Raw genomic sequence first — 19149 nt, forward strand, 5'->3', positions numbered from 1 at the left:
CCTCTCTGGCCTCTCTGGTGGCTAGTGAGCTCGCTGGTCCAAGTGGGGCCTCAGCTGGGACGCTTGTTTCTACTCCATGTGGCCTCGCATCCTGCAGCAGGCTAGCTCGGGCTTGTTCACGTGGCAGCTGGGCTCCCCGAGAGCAAGAGCAGAAGCCACCAGGCCTCTTGAGACTGGACTCAGAACCCACACTGTCACTTCTACCACAGTCCATTGGTCCAAGCAGCTCACAGGGCCAGCGCAGATAAAAACAGATGGAGAAACTGACTCTGCTGCTTGACGGGAGGAGAGGCAAAGAATATGTGGTTGTTTGCCATCTACCCCAAACACTATCAACATTATGTGTCGAGTACCTTGCTAGGCAAGAGGAAAACAATGATTGAAATACTATACTCATGAGAGCTGGGTGGCTGGTACTTTATATTACTCTCTAAACTTTTGTGTATGTTTGAAATTTTCCATAAATTGAAAGTTGAAAACACCTACTCCCACACAAAGAAAGTGGGAGTCTCTGCCCGTGAGGAACCCATAATATCGTAATGATGTCATTTTACAGCAAGCAATGTGTCAAAGTTTACAAGAGAGGTAAAAGCAAAGAACTAGATCCTTCTGGTGGTCCTCCAAAGAAGATGATACTTTAGGTGCATCTTGAAAGATGGTTAAGGGCACGGCCAGAGAGAGAATAGGAACTAACCTGGCTGAACACTTGTATGTGCTCAGTGGTTATGCCACGTAAGCATTTCAAGGACGTCCTTACCACACCCATTTTACAGATTTTAAAAAGGAACAACTGAGGCCCAGAGAGATTAAGTCACTCACCCAGATCACACAGCTAGTAAGCGGTACAGCGTGAACCAGAGTTCAGACCTTTCTAGTCCCAAAGCCTGTGCGGATGCAGAAGGGAGTTAGAGAAAGTCTGTCCAACAGAAATATGATACAAGCCACACATGTTATTTAAAATTTTCCAGGGACCCCACTAAAAAAGTAAATAGAATTGGGTAAAATTCATTTTAACAATGTATTTTATTTCCCCAAGGACATCCAAAACATTATCATTTCATCATGCAGTCAATAATCAACATAAAAATTAGTAATGGGATATTTTGCATTCTTCTTTTTTTTACATTATCTTTGAAACGTGTTGAGTATTTTACCCCTACAGGCCCTCTCAATCCGCATGCTAAATTTTAACTGGAAATATTTGATCTGGATTTAGATTTCATAAAATGTACAGTCAGAAAAGTAGATTTACATACTCAGATTGTTCCAAATATCCTTAAAAGTTTTCCAGTAACTGAATTCAGTATCAGTTTTTACATTCAAATTTAAGTTAAGTTAAGAAAATAAGGAATTTCCTTCCTCAGTCACACCAGCCACATTTCAAGTGCGTAAGAGCCACATGTGGCCAGCGGCAGACCCATCAGACAGCACAGCGTTACAGCGTTGCCAGAAGAGAGAAAAGCAGATCCAGCTGCCCAGGTTGGGGGTGGGGGGTGTCTCTCTGAGCAGGAGAAAAGGGGGGCGCAGCTGTGTCTGAGATGAGCCTGGAGAAATGGGGTCGATGGGGAAAGAGCCTCAAGTTCATGGCCTCCAAGCTGAGTCGAGAATGCTGACGGCAGTGTCGACTAGAAAAGCAGTCATTTCACATCCTGCCACCCCCAGAGGTGCCATTTATGTCCAGACCATGAATATTTTCATCAGACTCACAGTTTTCCTTTTAAAGGGACTGCCTCCGTTCACCTCCCTGGAGTGAACTCCCCAAGACAGCCCAGAGCTTCTTGATCGAGAGTCTGAGAAAATGCTCTCCTCGGCTCTGCCCTGGAGGAGCAGACAACACGGGCCACCGGCACCCGGCTGCCCTGGTCCACTTCCTAACAACCAAAGACGGCTCGCGCTCTGGGTGCGCGGTTTGCGATGTGGGCCTGGAAGAGAACACATTCCCCATCCCGTCTGCTCAGTGGGTACCCTCTCAAAGTCACGTGACCCCACCTATGGGTGATCTGACACTCCAGGGGAGGTGACTTGACTTATTATTTAATATTGATTAGGACTCAGACACTGTAAAGTTCGATGTTAAAAAATGGAAGAGTTGGGGGCCGGCCCGGTGGCACAGCAGTTAAGTTCGCACGTTCTGCTTCGGCAGCCCGGGGTTCACTGGTTCAGATCCCGGGTGCAGACATGGCACTGCTTGGCACGCCATGCTGTGGTAGGCATCCCACATAGAAAGTAGAGGAAGGTGGGCATGGATGTTAGCTCAGGGCCAGTCATCCTCAGCAAAAAGAGGAGGAGTGGCAGCAGATGTTAGCTCAGGGCCAATCTTCCTCAAAAAAAAAAGATTGAAGAGTTGCAAATGATTTTTGTCTAGTAGAAACAATAACACCCATGGTTAAGTTTTCATCACCGTCTAGGACATTAACCAGGTTTGTACCTGTTTGCAATCTCATTTCGAGTATTCTTGTTTCCACTGGCGATACATGCATGCATGTTTTTGTGCGTGTGCACGCATATGTGTATGTGTGTGGGGGGTGCATGGATATGAAGTTTCTTGTATCATAATTATAATTTCCTAGAGATGGCACCCCAGGTCACCGAGTACAGCACAAGGTGCGACAAATTCCCCTTCAGGGGCTCGAGAGGAAGAACATCTCTCTTCACTCCACTTCCTTGCCCTCCCTGGAGAAGTCACCACTAGTCACAGAGAGACTTGCCTGAAAAGGGGGAGATGCACATTTTCTAACTCACCACTTTTCTTAAATGTCACAGATTCGCTGGAAAATGGGAAATCTGTAAATAAGCCCCTGACCGTGAATTTCCCCCAAAGCGGAGCGCCTCCCTGGAGAATACCAAACAGGACAGACCCAGGAGCCAAGAGGATAAGGTGAGAGACGGCAAATTGCAAGGAGGGGCGGGTAATGAAAAGATGGAGCAGGGACCATTGCTGCAAAGTCTCGACGGGGCTACGAGAGTGTCCTCTGTTTAAAAAAATGGTAACTCAGGGGCCAGCCCAGTGGTGTAGTGACTACGTTCGTGTGCCCTGCTTCGGTGTGGGGGTTCACAGGTTTGGATCCCTGGTGCAGACCTAGCACCACTCGTCAAGCCACACTGTGGTGATGTCCCACGTACAAAATAGAGAAAGACTGACATAGATGTTAGCTCAGCGACAATCTTCCTCAGCAAAAAAAAAGTGAATCAGTGAAGAGAAAATGCATCATGGTTCTTAATAAAGTATTGCAACGTATGAACCCAAAATCTTAAAAAAAAAAAAAAAGGTAACTTTTAGTTGCTCATGTTAAAAAACAATCTCCATAATCTCCTTTAAAAAAAATAACCATTTTTACCCTTTATCATAAAACTGGCAAATTGTAGACGTTACATACATTGAGAAGTAGAAGAGAAAAGATAAATCATTCTATTACCACCACCCAGAGAGGTTTTTAACATATTGTAACTGTTTCAAGTCTTTTTTTTTTTTTTTTTGGCTGAGGAAGATTAGCCCTGAGTTAACATCTGTGCCAATCCTCCTCTATTTTGCATGTGGGATGCCCCCACAGCATGGCCACCAATGAGTGGTATAGGTCTGTGCCTGGGATCCGAACCCATGAACCCAGGCTGCCGAAGCAGAGTGTGCCAAACTTAACCACTATGCCATGGGGCCAGCCCATCAAGTCATTTATTCCTCTCTGTTTTATGTATATTTTCTCTTCATAAAACGGGATCTTCCTGTACATCGTCTTGCAACCTACTTAATGGTATATCACAAATACCTCTCCATGTTCCTAAATATTGTTCTACACACTCATTTAATGGCTATAACATAATCTATAGTATGACTGCATTGTGGTTCATTAATCAGGCTCCTGTTGTTGGATATTTGGGTATTGGATCAGTTTGGACTGAATTTAGCTGCTTGTAACCAAAAAACCCAAATAATACAGCTTCACGAAACAGAGGTCTACTTGGCTCTTGTGTGAAAGAAGCCTGGATGGCTGTGACAGTAGCTCCTTCACGCCTTCAGAGATCCAGGCTTCTAGCTTCTACTCTGCCCTCTGTCAAGATGACTGCCAGAGCTCCAGCCATCAGAGCCACAGTTCAGGTGGAGGGAAGAAGGAAGCGGGGGGCACATGCTAGCCTAGTCTGCCCTCCTTTTAAGGAGCTTCCCTGAAGCTACCCAACAATTGGCACTTACATCTCCTTGGCCAAAACTTGGTCACACCTGTGAGGAAGCTGGGAAATGTGTGCGTCTTTTTTAAATCAAGTCTGTTTCTGCCAATCCCCATCCCTCCATAAATTGGTCCCATGAGTAAGGAAGACAGGGGAATAGATATGGGAGGAGACAGCAATCTCTGACTCTAGGGAGTTTCCGGTTTTTGCTATTTTGTAAGCCACACTATGATAACTATCATGATGATAAAATCCTGATGCCCATCCCTCGTTATTTCCTAAGTTAAATTCCTAGAAATGTCATACTCTCTACAAATCCCTGGAGAGTTACAGGAAAACAGTGTTTCCATGTTGAGCTGGGGAACTCTGGCTGAGGCATCCAGAACAGGTGGCAAGCTCTCTTCTGCTTCCTGACATAGCCTTGCCCACAGGGCTTCAATATACATATATATAAAGTGACAGGGACCTATTTTACTATGTGTAATCAGCTAGTAAGAACAACTGCTCCCTGTTGCCCCCAATTTGGCTTAAGCCCCAAGAGCCGAGAACACCGCTGTAAATGTCTGGCCACCTACACGGGACACTCCAGGAGACGGTGAAGTCACCCTCAGCTCATCCCCCACATCGAGGGGTCTGCAGAAGCAATAGCACAAATATTTGATGACCAGGACCCAACACTGGAGCAAGAGTCCCAGAGGGGCAGAGGAAGGGCCCTGGGAGGGGGAAAGGAGGGGACTCAGACCGTGGTTATTTCCCAATCGACACATAAATGTTCCCATATTTTAACAGTCATTGAAGAGGGGTAAGGAGACCTTCCAGGTTTTATCTGGAGGGAATTGTCAGGGTCCTGTGAGCAGCCCACTCCTTCCCGCGGGGGTCTCACCCTTGTTGGGCTCCCCGCTGGGCTCTCTGGTAGGTTTTCTGAACTGGGTTTCTATGGCAAGCGAAGTCATAATGCACCTGCTATGAAAAAGTTTTCTAGAAAAAAACCTCCTGATGGGCTGTCACGCTCTGAGGGCTTTGAGTTACTGCTTCCATAGGTAAAATCCAAAATACGAGTTTCTCCTGGGATATGTTACCATCTAGTGTCACTGAGCCTCTCCATCAGCGTCTGTTTGACGCGGACATCCGGGGAACCAGTATGTGCCGTGCAAATGGGACATCCATTGTCTTCTGTTCTGCTCACTCTTCATTCCACTAGCACCACAGCAGTCAGAGGCTCCAACCTGTTATTTGTGAAAAGTAATTTAATCCCAGCTCTTGCCCACACCTGTGTCCCTATCTTCATACACTGTGTCCCTTGTACAAAGTGCCTCGGTCGATTTTGAGTATCTCTTGTTCAGTTTCGGGTGTCTCTTTCCCAACGCCTTTCGTCATCCATTCCCGTTGAAGTCCCTCTTACTCTAAGCCAGGAAAACAATTCTCTTTCTCTTTGCTTGATTTGTGCATGTAAATGCAGGCTTCATGATCTACATTTAACAGCCAAAAAGAAAAAAGAAAGAAAGAAAAGAACCCCACGTGGTACAAAGACTGGAAACCACTGAAGAAAGATTGGAGTGCTTATCTCATGCAGGGCCCCAAATATCTGACCCCTCTTTTTTGTAATTGTCACTATAGGTAGTATTTTCATAAAAGCAATTTTAATAGTACTTATTGAAGGAAATTTTACAACAAAATGTGCAAATCTCGGGTATACAGCTTGAGGAATGTATGAGTCAGCTTGGGCTGCCAGAACAAAATACCACAGACTGGATGCTGAAGGAACAGAAATTTATTCCTCACAGTCCTGGGGGCTGGAAGCCCCAGATCAGGGTGCCAGCAGGGTTGGGTTGTGGGAAGGCTTTCTTCCTGGCTTGTAGACATTCCCACTGGGTCCTCCCATGGCGGAGGGAGAGAGGAAGCAAGCTCTGGTCTTTTCCTCTTCATGAGGGCCCCACCCTCATGACCTCGTTTAAACCTAGTCACCTCCCAAAGGCCCCATCTCCAAACACCATCACATTGTGGGGTTAGGGCTGCAATGCATGAATTTGGGGTGAGGGGACACAATTCAGTCCATAACAATGAACTGTCACATACATATGCATGCCGTTGACCATCAGCTGGAGCAAGATCTAGAACATTTCCATTGCCCCAGGAGGCACCCTGACACTTTTCCAGTCAATATCCGACCCTCGCAGACATAACCATCTTCTGATTTCTGTCACCAGTAGAGCAGTTTTGCTGGTTCTTGAACCACATAAATGGGATCACACAGTGCGTACCCTATGGTGTCTGACTTCTTCTACTCAACATAATATCTTTAAGATTCATCAATGTGTGAGCATCAGAGTGTTCTTTTTATTGCTGAGAAGTATTACCACAATTTGCTCATCATCCTTCTGTTGATGGATATTTGGATCTTTCCTAGTTTTCAAACTATTATAAATAAAGTTGCTGTGAACGTTCTTAGACAAGTCTTTTTGTGGATGTATGCACTCATTTCTCTGGGGTTTGTACCCAAGAGTGGAATTTCTCGGTCTTAGGATATAGGTGTATATTTAACTTTATTAGAAACAGCCAAATAATTTCTGAAAGTTTCTCAGTTGTACTATTTCACACTCCTGCCTGCAAGGTATCAAAGTTCCACTTGCTCCAGATTCTCACCAATGCTCAGAATTGCCGGTCTTTGCGACTGTATTCAGTCTAATATATTGTAGTTTCTCACTGTGCTTTCAATTTGCATTTCCCTGATGCCTCATGATGTTGAATATCTTTTCATATATTCATCGGCTATTCATGTATCTTCTTTTGTGAAGTTTCTGTTGAAGTCTTTTGCCCATTATTTATTTATTCATTCTTTTAATTTGTAGGAGTTCTTTACAGATCTTTACTACAAGTCATTGATCTGATATATGTATTGCAAATATGTTCTACCAGTCTACGGCCTTGCCTTTTAATTTTCCTGTCTTTTAATGAGCAGAAATTTTCTATTTTTGATGAAGACGAATTTATCAATTTTCCCTGTTATTGTTTGTCCTTTTCTAGCCTATCTAAGAAATATTTGACTACTTCAAAGTCACAAAGATATTCTCCTATGTTTTTCTTATAGACGTTTTATACTTCTAGCTTTCACATTTAGGTCTATGTCCATATGGATACCCAGTTGCTCTGGCATCATTTATTAAAAAGAACTTCTGTTCCCCCAGTGAATTGCTCTGGTGCCCCCCCAAATCCACTGACTGAAGACACGTGGATCTTTTCTGGACTTTCATTCTGTTTCTTTGATCTAATTGTCTTTCCTCATGCCAATATCACACTGTCTTAAATACTGTAGCTTTATGCTAAGTCTTAAAATCTGGTAGTGTAAACCATCCTACTTTGTTCTTTTTTAAAGTCATCTTGCCTATTTTAGGTCCTTTGCATTTCCATATCAATTTTAGACTCTATTTGTCAATTTCTACTCCAAAAAAAGTCTGCTAGGATTTTGATTCAGATTGCATTTTCTCTATAGATAAATTTGGAGATCATTGACAACTGAATACTGGCACCTTAAATTGTTCAATCTTTGAACATGTCCTAACTTGCCATTTATTTAAATATTCCTTAAATTAATCCAGCAATGACTTGTAGTTTTTAGTATAGAGATTTACAAATATGTTAATTACATTTATTCCTAGGTATTAAATGTTTTTTTTTAAAGATTCGCACCTGAGCTAACAACTGTTGTTAATCTTTTTTTTTTTTCTCTCCTGCTTTATCTCCCCAACCCCCCTAGTACATAGCTGTATATCTTAGTTGCAGGTCCTTCTAGTTGTGGGATGTGAGATGCCACCTCAACGTGGCCTGACAAGCAAGGCCATGTCCGCTCCCAGGATCCGAACCTGGGCCGCCACAGCGGAGCGCACGAACTTAACCTCTCGGCCATGGAGCCGGCCCCTAAATGTTTTTGATCCCATTTTAAATGCCAGTGTTTCGTAATTTCATTTTTCAATTGTTTATTGGCAGTATGCTTCAATGCAATTAATTTTTGCATGCTCACTTGGAATCCTGTGACCATGATAAATTTGCTTACCACTTCTAATTGTTTGTATATTCCTTTGGATTTTCTATGCACACCATCCTGCCATCTGTGATTAAAGATAGTTTTGCTTCTTTCTTTCCAATCTTCATGCCTCCCGTTTGTTTTTTCTTGCCTTATTGCGCCAGTAAGGACTTCCATTACAGTGTTGAATAGAAGTGGAAACAGTCTGTATCCTTGTCTCATTCCCTGGTCATGCTGCTTTGATTGCAAAGATCAGAGCCTGTTCAAATTTGTTCAAGTGAAAGGGGCATATTGTAAGGATACCTTATATCCAAATATAAGAGATGGAGCCTAGCCCTACAGGAAGGGAAAAGCCATGGGGAACCACGGCCACCTTCTCCCTTGTCCGGAGGTCATGGGGCCCGCTCCTCTCTGCTCTTCTCTGTGGACTATTCTCTTCTGCCTACTGCTCACACCAACTTCTTCTCTCTGCCTGTCAGCTTGCCCATGACCCAATATGGTGATCATAGCCAGTATGACCTTTCAGCTTGGCTCTCCACAGCCAATGGGGACTTCCTTTTGTGTCTCTTAGAAAGAAAGAATTTCTAAGGAAAAGAATCTGGTTGGCCAGCCTTGGGTCAGGTGCTTATCTCTGGACCAATCCCCTAAGAGAACAGGAGGCAGGGTTAATGCGGCCCTTCCCACTTCCTCAGTGGGAGCTTGTTTGGGAGAACTTTTGAGAAGGATGTGAAGGAGAGTCAGGCACCCAAAATATACCTGATGTAGTTAGAGTCTCGGTCTCCCACACAAGAGAATGCCAAAGGGGACTTGGGTGAGCTGAGAAGCGGCAGAATGGAGACAGGAGCAGTAAAGGCTGGAGGCAGCAGATGAGAGGACTGAGGTCTTCAGAGACCCAGAACACACAACAGCCCAGGAACCAGTCCTACATTTGCAAGAAGCTTGGGGGGTGCTGATATGGAGCATGTGATGTTCTTCTTAGTGGTCAGTGCCTATCCTCAGAGGTTCCAGAATTGTCCGCAGCTCACCCAAGGGTGTTGTACAAGTCCTCTTCTATAGGACAATGGCAGGGGAGTCATGGTGCTGCTGGGCAGCGCGGGAGCACAATTACTGTAGACAGATGTGCTATAAAGAGGGGTACAGGGAAGGAACTCACGTTCATTGAGGGTCTTTATGTGTACCATCTTTTTAAAGTCTCTTATCATTATCCCCATTTCACAGATAAGAAAACTAAGACTCAACAAAGGTTAGTCACTAGCCTAAGGTTGCACAGCTAGAGAGACAGCCAGACCACGAACCCAGAGGCTTCCATTCCACATCCCATGATTTCCCACTCCCTCAGCTGCCCTAGACGGAGCTATTGCCAGGGGAAGCTTGGCTGTGGGTATTCCTGTTAACTGCCCACAGGGAGCAAAGCCCAGAGGCACAGGGGGTCCCCCACCCCCGGCCCATCAACACATTGGTCCCTTAGGGGCCCTCCCAAGTCAAGGTGTTGCAAGCTGGCTCTTTATTTACTGTAGATGCAGTGCTGCAAAGCAGGGTTCTGGTCCCAGAAATCATTTCAGATCACAGAAGTACCAAATTGATTCAAAATATATATCTATGAAAAAAGAACAGAACTCAAATATGTGCTTTTATAAACTGACATTTAGTATATAAAATGAAACTACATTATAAAATTTCACAGGGGGCAATTTTTCTGTGTGAACTGAGCAGACTGATGCTTCTTAAAATGTTCAACAATAGATGGACCGGCTGCCTGAAAATACTTTTGTCTTTTTCTAGCAATGCCCCGAAGGAATTGGGAGAGTTCTTCCTTGTTTCAAGGATGGTCAGCCTGCATTAAACATTAGAGTCGTCCCAGGGCTGATTCTCATCTGGGGGGAGGAGGGGGCCAGGGACAGCCTCACTGAGCGTTAACAGCTCTGCTCCAGCTGCTCCAGCCAGACCTTCCTGGTTATTAAATATTGTGACTATTATCCTTGGACCCATCTCCAAAGTAGTCACTGCATGAAAGCCCGCACCAAAGACTCGTTCTTGGCACTGTCTTAGAATGATCGTGGAAATATGCAAGTTCCATGTCCTGTAACTCTGGGGGCAGCTTGTCAGATGTTCATAAATGCTGGTTTGGGTTGCTACTAGGAGAGTCTTACAGTCTTTACAATCTGTAAACACAAGGAGCAAGCCTTGAGTCACTGCAGGTTGGGGCTGCCTCTTTTATTAAAGGAGGCTGTTTTGGGGTTTTGCCATTAGTCAGTCATTTGGGGCAGTGTCGCAGCTGAAGAAATGCAGCCTGACTCTAAGGGGCCTCCAGATCCACTGATTTACAAGAAGCACAGGAGAGAGAGGAACAGGAAGAATAAGACAGTGCAGATGCAAACAGCAAAATCCAAAAGCGAGGATGACCCAATTCCTCAGCAAAGTGCAAGGAGAAAATGAGAAGGGAGGGAAGGATTCAAAGAAACGAAAGCCCTATCAACCAACTGCAGTGTGTCCACTGTAGGGGAGGAAGACACTTCCTCTTCCCAAATGTGGGTTCATCTGGCCGGAGAACGAATTAAATTCACATGAGACAGAATAGCAAGAGAAAATGAAACAAAGCTTTATGAGGAACCATGGCCCGGGACCTTTCTTCCCGAAGGAAGAAAGGGCACCGAAGAAGTGGGGTGCACAGAGTGGTTATATACCCCCAAACAGGGTGTTTCACATGTGATTGAAATGTCCCTCCCACAATAGTCACAAGATTGCCCTGTCGGCACAGCACTTGATGGACACTGCAGGTAGTGGGTCTGCTATCTCGGTGGGCGGTGGGTGTAGCAGGAGGCAATTCTATTGTCTCGAGCTGGGTGGTCACAGGTGAGCGCAGCAATCAGTTCCTAGCCTAAGGAGAGATGCTTAATCCTGAAGGAAGTCAGTCACAGGAGGCTACCAGACAAGCACAATAAAATGCAGATTTAAGTCCTTGCCTTTGTCACTGATTAAGAGTTTCTAGAGAGAAGGTCATCTCCTTTCTTCTTCCTGGTACAGAGAGGGAGGCACCTTTTACAATAGAGATTTACCTTACAAATGTAAATGTGTCCTAACAAAGGGCAAGTTCCATTCCTCAGAGCCTCCTTCCCTGTCCCAGTTTATCAAAAGCAATCAGCCTCAAATAATCCTGATGCCAAAGAGACATATCTTGGGGTGGCCTATTTCAGGTCCCCACGCCACCTTACCTGAATCCCGTTTCAAGGAAACACTGTAGGAGGGAAAGTTTAAAACACAATCAGGGATGGGGCCGGCCCCGGGGCCGAGTGGTTAAGTTCACTCGCTCGGCTTTGGCGGCCCAGGGTTTCACCAGTTCGGATCCCGGGGGCAGACATGGCACTGCTCATCAGGCCATGCTGAGGCAGTGTCCCACATGCCACAACTAGAAGGACCCACAACTAAAATATACAACTATGTACTGAGGAGATTTGGGGAGAAGAAGAAAAAGAAGAATAAAAAAGATTGGCAACAGATGTTAGCTCAGGGCCAATCTTAAACAGAAATAAAAATAAAACACAATCAGGGAAATTTGAACATGGATCAAATATTTGATGATGTTAAGAAATTGTTAATTTTCTTAGGAGCGTTAATAGTATTATGATCGTTTTCTAAGCCCGTATCTTGTAGAGATACATTCTGAAATATTTTGGATGAAATGATAGGATGTCTAGGATTTACTCCAGAATAATCCAGGCCCAGGAAGGAGTGGGTGGGAGTAGAGATCAAAGAAGATAAACTGTGAATCGATAACTGCTGACGCTGGCGAGAAGTATTTCTGTCTACTTTAGTATATGTTGGAAATCTTCCATAATAAAAAGTTTAATTTTTATTATGTTTACTTTTTGAAAGCTTTTATTTTAAAAATTAAAAAGGCAGGAGCTGAAGTAAAGAGACCCTTCAGCCCCCACCCCCATCCTCCTGCCGGGGGCCTCCTTTCCAGGAGGTTGGGCAGAATCATCCACTGCTCTCGCCACTGATCATGGTGGCCTGGGGGACATCGACTGCAGGGTCCTTGAAGGCAGGACTGTGCGGAGTTTTGTTCCCTCCTGAGCACTTAGGACATGTCTGACACACCCGAAGCACTCAGTGTTTGCAAACGGTAGATGAATGAATGAATGAATGAGCGCAGATTCCCTGGGCAGAGGTTGCAATCTGGGAACTTGAAGACACATCTGTGCAGACAGGTCCAATAGTGGCCCAGGACTGTGCACACCAAGGCTCTTGCAAAGCCACATCACAGCGGTCACCAGGACCAGGATGAATTATACTCCTTGCAGCTCTCTAACTGGGAGGGGTCGGCCTGCCCAGCCACCTTTTGGAAATAACCCACTTCCCCCCCCCCCCCCGCCCCCGCCCCAGTAGGACAGGAGACCCAGTGCCCCCAGCACTAACAATGGAAATGAAGCGTCGTAAATTAATTTCCTCTCTGGCATCCCTCCACCTGGGGACTGGCTGAGGCCGGGGCATTCCCCCCAAGTCTGTAGACCATCAGCAAAGGACACTAGAGTATCCGAAGGATCTCAAGCCGCTCGGACATGGTGACTGAACAGGTTTAGATTTTCTCTCTCCGAAATTGTTTCTATTCTTACCCTGTCTCAGAATGAATATAACCACGTCTTATGTTTCACAGCTTATGCAGCTAATTTCGTATACTTTTGACAGCTATATCTTATTTTCAGCAGTCCTAAACTCTTTCCCCTGGTTGGGAAGCTGAAGGAGCGTATTGCCCACGAGGCCTTTCGGTTGTGGGCTGCATAGCAAGCTGCTCTTCCAGGCCAGGAACTGAGGTGGGCTTGGCCTTGGGTGGGCGTGGTCTGGAGATGGGCATGTCCTTGTGGTGGGCGTGGCCCGCAGCTGTCCCTCCTCCCTCCCAGGCCCAGAGGTGACCAGAGGAACTCAGATGTCAAGGGGTCAGCTGGACCGCCTCTTGGACTTGCCGGCTTTTTAAACATTTGAAATAATCATAATAAAACAACAATAATAATAGGCTTTGGGCTGAGCTTGGAGCATGCGTTTTACCTACTCATAATTGCATCTTTAGTGTTTTAAACTGTTGACATTTTCGCACTTGTTAAATTGTCCATTTGAGTCTATTTTGCCTTGTTTTGGTTATTCTGGTTGCTCTATCATTCTTCTCGTTTTTAAGCTTTCTTACCTTGTCCTTTTGCTTTCCTTCTTATTTTCCCTCTATTATAATCGCCTTTTAAATGTTTTCCTTTTGCTTTTTACCTTTATAGTTATTACCACTATTAAAATTCAGTGCTTCTGGCTTTGCTCTAATGTCAAATCCCTTTATCTTAGGGACTTAAATCCCTAAGCTTCTGGGGCTTTGAGAGTTTTCACTTATTGTTTTATTCCCTATTCCTTTTTAGCTATAATCCTTCCTATCTCCTTTTATTTTGTCCGCTGGACTGTTTATAACCATAACTTGTCAGTAACCTAATTTTGGTTTTTAAACTATTATTTTATTGGTTCTGTCTATCCTGTACCCACAATGTTAATTATTCTGTTTCCTTTGTAAGTCATAATTTTGTATCTTATTGGTTGTATTTTTTTCTAATTCTTTTGACTTCTTAATTTAAAAACCTTTACTTGATGGTCTGGCTCTGGGGAGGACATGGAAGCCAGGGCGAGTGGACCCAGGAAGCCTGTTTCTCTCGGCTTCAAGATTCAACCCGCTCTGACCTTAGGAGGCCCAAGAGGGTCCTCGAACAGGCAAGACATCAGAGAGGTTCAGAGCGGGTCTTGAGTGCTGGATGGTCCTCATACCAGCGTGCGGCCCTGGGTAAAGAAATTCTTACTCTTCCCACGACTCCATCATGTCACACAGACAGGACCCAGCACATACAAGCACGTGATAAACTACATCTGTTCTTGGGGGAGGTCACAGAAGAACATATAGAGTGGGGTTTCATTTTGTAAAATTCAAGAACCTGCCAACTGACAAGGTAGTCTGCCCAAGATGCCAAACCTGAAGAGAATCAAAGAAAACATCAGGAAAAACCAAATCGAGAAACATTCTCCAAAATGGTTGGCCTGAAATCTTTGAGTGCCAAGGTTACAAATGCCAAGCAGAGACTGAGGAACCATTCCAGATTGAAGGCAACCAAAGGGGCTGGACACCCGGACAGGGCGGGTGACCGGGATTGGATCTTTTTGCTGTAAAGGACATTATTGGGACAATAGGTGAAATTTGACGGGAATCTGAGCATGAGTTCACAATAATGGATCAGTGTTAACTTCCTGACTTTGGTGCTTGTATTTGGGTTATAAAGGAGCTGGTCCTTGGTTGTAGGAAATACACACTAAAAAGTGTCATCAGGTCAGTAACTGAGTCTCCAATGGCTCAGGAAAAGTACTGTACTTGCAATTTTTGAGATTCTTTCAAAATGTAAAAAGATAGTAGTAATTGAAATATCTTGAGGGAAAATAAAAGATTGCAGGCTCTAGATCTGGACTCTGGAGCTTGGCTCTTGCTCTATCCTTTACTAGGTGTGACCTTAGGCAACTGACCCAGCCTTTCTTTGTCTCAGTTTGCTCATCTCTAAATTGGGGATATTAATAATGCTTTACTAACTGGAGGCATTCTGAAGAAAACAGTAAGTTAACACCTGTAAAGTGCTGAGAACAATGATGGGTACCCAACACGTTACCTGTGATTATGTCTCAACGATTTGAAAGTGCTCTCCCTTCAGGACCTTTGCACATGCTGCTGCTTCCCCTACCCCCACTGTTGCCTGGATAGTTCCTATTCATCCTTCATCCTTAGCTTCTTCCAGAAAGCCCTCCCTGACCCACCACCCCTCCCTCATACTTCCTGCCTCAGGCTGTGGTAGGTACTCCTCTCTTGAGCTTTCTTTGTGCCGTACAATATCCCTATCATATAATAGTGTATAATTTCTTGATGACTTATCTGTCTGTTCTATTAGATGAATAGGGCTCAAGGGCTGGGCTGACGTCTTTATTCACTGTCATATCCCCAGGCCTAAGACAGTTGATGAATAAATGAATGAATGAATGACCTGGGTGCATGCCTCTCAGTTATAGAGTCTAGAATGAAGTACTCTTTTCTTTTTGGTAAGGAAGATTGGCCTTGAGCTAACATCTGTTGCCAATCTTCCTCGTTTCGCTTGAGGAAGATTTCCCCTGAGCTAACATCTGTTGCCAATCTTCTTCTATTTAGTATGTGGGACGCCAACACAGCATGGCTTGATGAGCAGTGTGTAGGTCCATGCCTGGGATCCAAACCCATGAACCCTGGGCCGCCAAAGTGCAGCAGGTGAACCCAACCACTACACAACCAGGCCAGCCCCTGAAGTACACATTTTTAAGTTGAGGATGTGATTCCAGGGCCCAACTCTAGAGGGCACCATTCACAGTGCCATCTATGTAAAAGGTACCCCTGGAGGTGGGCAGGGCACCATCTGAGCTCTGTACCCACCAGCCCTGACCAGAGATGAGTAGTCGCCTTCACAGACCATCTGTTCTGTTACCCCTATATCAATAGGAAGAATGAACTGTTTTTGTGGTTAGCTGATCTAAAACAAAAATCATTATTTTTGGTAGATGCTTCACCCCTGTAAACTGGAGGAATCCATTCATCTATATATTCATTCATTCATGTGTTCACTCACATAATGAATATTTATTGAGCACCTTTGCTGTTCCAAGTGCTGATTTCTATCAGAAAACTCCTTATTTGGTGACTCGGGGGGACGGTTAGCAACCACTTCCCATGGCAGCTTCCCCAAAGCCTCAATACCCTCAAAGCCAGGGTCCAGGAGCCTGTTGATGGGCCTTGGCTGTGCGGCTCTGATGCGTTCCTGCTTGGCAAGGTTTCCGGGCCCCAGTCACCTCAGTCATGCTCCACAGAGGGAAGCACGGCCTCAACTGCACGTGTCCGGGAGCAAAGCCAGACTGCTCTTCCAGCAAAGAGTCTGGCCCTGGGCACGTCATCTGCGGGCAGGAGTCAGGGATACTGAGAGTTTTGTCCCACTTCCTGATCTTCCTGAAAGGATGTAATGTCAACCATCCTCTGGCCCTATGTGTGCATTCGTTCATGCATGCATTTTCAGCATGCTGGTTGTGCAGGCGTAGCTGTCTCAAATTTACACTATCAATGTCAAGAGGCAGATACACCAATCCCTTTTCAAACGTGGAGTGATCAAAGCGATTGATCATGTTTCTGAGACTTTCCAGCAGAAAGATGGCAAAGTAAGAAAATAGAAACCCCCAAAAACGTTGTTTGGCAAATAACACCATTTCCTGTAGAAACTGACATGTGAAATTAACTAAGCTATGATTAGAAAAACACCGTAATCACTGTAAGAGTAATCAATATCTCCGTTAAAGGTACTAGACACTCTGAGAGATCGTCTTCCCCAAACCCGGGAACTTATGCCTGCTGGTGGAGAAACCAGTGCTCAAGAAAAGAAAGTCAATGCCGACGAGCAAAAAGTTTCTGAAATTTATAGGTCTGACCCCACTCTACAGAGTTGTGAGAAATCAAGGGAAAAATGCATGGAAAACATTTAAAACAGTGCTTGTCACATAAGGTGGCTGGTAAATAAATGTCTGCCGGGGTTAGAACAGCTTGAATTTCCTCTGCAATGCTTACATTAATCAACATGATGCTTATGCATTGCCCTTGCATTTATATTCATATTTCCAGTTGCCATTAGCCTTACTCTGGCTTTATTTGTAAAGATCTGCCTTAATCCCCACGCAGAGCACGTACAATCCAGGTCCTTGCCTGAGGCTTCAGTCCCAGCCTGTGTCCATGGAGCCTTCTGGAGGGCGTGAAGGCCTTGCCCCCATTGATCCTCTTGGTCATCTGGGTTTTATCCCTGGACTGCGCCAGGCCCTCCCAGGACTTTATCATTTTGTACTTTCCCTCCGCCTTTCAACTCTGGCAGCACAGCCTCCACGGGGTCTTATTTCACTATCTTGGCTCTATATTGTGTATATAGAGAGAAAGAGATTCTAAAAAACTGATGCTCAAAATTTGCTGTTACACTGACTATAGCAACACCATTGAGCATGTTAGCCTTCATATAGTACAAGAATCCATGGGAGAAATGGCTTGTTTTGCCTGTAAACAATGTACTGGGATTTCCATTGCTCATAAGGAACAGGCCTGGGGGGGGGGGGAGGGGCAGGCAATAGAGACAGAAAAGAGCGAGCCATGTGGCCCTCAACACCCTGGTGGGACCCAAGACCAGACAGCACGCGGGGTCCTGAAAGGCAGCATTCGACCTCCCCCCATCCTTTTGTCTCTCTGACGTGGGTAATTGGCACTGTTGGCCTCTTAAATTCTGACACTGCCGGTCAGGCAACTATAAAACCTCTAAGTTAAGATTTCGACTCTGCGCTGTAGAATAATAGCATGCTCTATTTTGGCCAAGTTTAATTATTGTGCCTGGAGTCAAGTCTTCCCAGGTTGCAAAGTCACGTGTCTGCCAAGAGAAGGCTGTCACGCCTGGACAGGGGACAGAGAGCTAAGGACCTGTGTGTGAGCGAAAGAAATGAGATGGCTGGATTTGGGTTCGAGGCGAGACATCAAATCACAGGTGACTCCTTTTACAGAAAGAGTGTTATATCTAAAGGGGGGCACTGCACAGTGTGGGAGGATGCAGCCCGCCTGAGAGGGCAAAAGGGACAGCAGCTGCAGCAGAAACACCTCAGTGTCTTTGTCCACCTGGAGTCTTTGCTTTGGCGAGTGTCAAACTCACAGATGGGACAGGAGCACTGGTTGTCCTCAGAACTTTCTGGAAAAAAGCTGAAGCAATCTGTGAGAGCCCACCTCCAAGATGGCCCCCAGTGACCCCGCCACTCGGGATTCATGCTCTCCCATTGAGTGTGGGATACACTTCATGACCACCTTCAACCTGACAGGTGGACGTTCTGGTGTGTGAATTGGAGTCAAGGTCATACAAAGCAGTGGGCATTGGTGTCCCTCTTGTGGCTCTCTTGCTCTGGAAAGCCAGCTTCCATGTCACAAGGATGCTCAGCAGGCAGCCCAAGGAAAGGCCCACAGGGTGAGAAAATGGGGCCAATGGCCATGTGAATGAGTCTGGAGGGAGAGCCTCCAGGCCTGGCCAGCAGCTGGACTGCAGCCTCATGAGAGACCCTGAGCCAGAACCACGGGTTCCCTGACCTGCAGAAGTTCCATGAGAGATGAAATGTTGCTGAAAGCTGCAAGGTCTTGGGCTCATTCGTTACACAGCAATAGATAACTGCTACACTGAGATCATCCTATAAATTAGAACAGAAAGAGAATTCGGTAAAATCTACTTATACACATCAGGCGCCATGCAAAACGCTCAGCATCCAGTGCCTCTGACCCCACCGGCCTCTCTCCTGTTCCCGTGCCTAGTGTTTATCTGCCCCACTGCCATACACACACACACACATAGGGCACAGCCCTTAGGCATGACTGGCTGTTGTCAAAGTATGAAATTCCAGCTTCCTTGTCACAAGTGGGGACTAACTCTGAGGGGCTCCAGTGCCCCCTGTGGGAGCAGCTGAAACTGGGACTCTGCCTGAAACCACTCCTTCGGTTGCCATCCTCTCCCAGTGCTGCCTCCCTGCTCCCTCGCTCCTTTCTCCTGGGAGCTCTTCCTTAACGAATCATCTGTGCTCGACCCACATTAAAGATCCCCCACGTTAAAATCCAGCCTCCTCAGAAAAAGACAAGTAAAGATGCCATGTGTCACTAAAATTTCCTCTTAACGTTATCCTCCATTCCCACGATTAAGAAAAATTTAAAGAAAGAAAATATGTTTACAACGTTAAAGATGTAATTTCTCCAGTAATTTTTCTAAAATTATTTACTAGGCCTCTATTATGTGAAAGGCAATAAAATAAACTCTTCAGAGACTCTAAATAACGTGCTCTCAAAGAGCAATCTTTTCAGAAACTGTCATTATCATATTCTCAGCATT

General features: G+C 45.3%; 1 protein-coding gene across 1 annotated transcript in view; it reads left to right on the forward strand.

The window, feature by feature from the left end:
• NGEF (neuronal guanine nucleotide exchange factor) overlaps positions 1–19149 on the forward strand; it is a 107301-nt gene that overhangs the window by 30829 nt on the left and 57323 nt on the right. Inside the window, exon 3 of the mRNA XM_044751464.2 lies at positions 2764–2878. Coding sequence (XP_044607399.1) covers positions 2764–2878 — 115 coding nt within the window. The remainder of the gene's footprint in view (positions 1–2763; positions 2879–19149) is intronic.

The sequence above is a fragment of the Equus asinus genome, chromosome 19 (genome assembly GCF_041296235.1).
Source record: "Equus asinus isolate D_3611 breed Donkey chromosome 19, EquAss-T2T_v2, whole genome shotgun sequence".
Taxonomy (NCBI): Eukaryota; Metazoa; Chordata; class Mammalia; order Perissodactyla; family Equidae; genus Equus; species Equus asinus.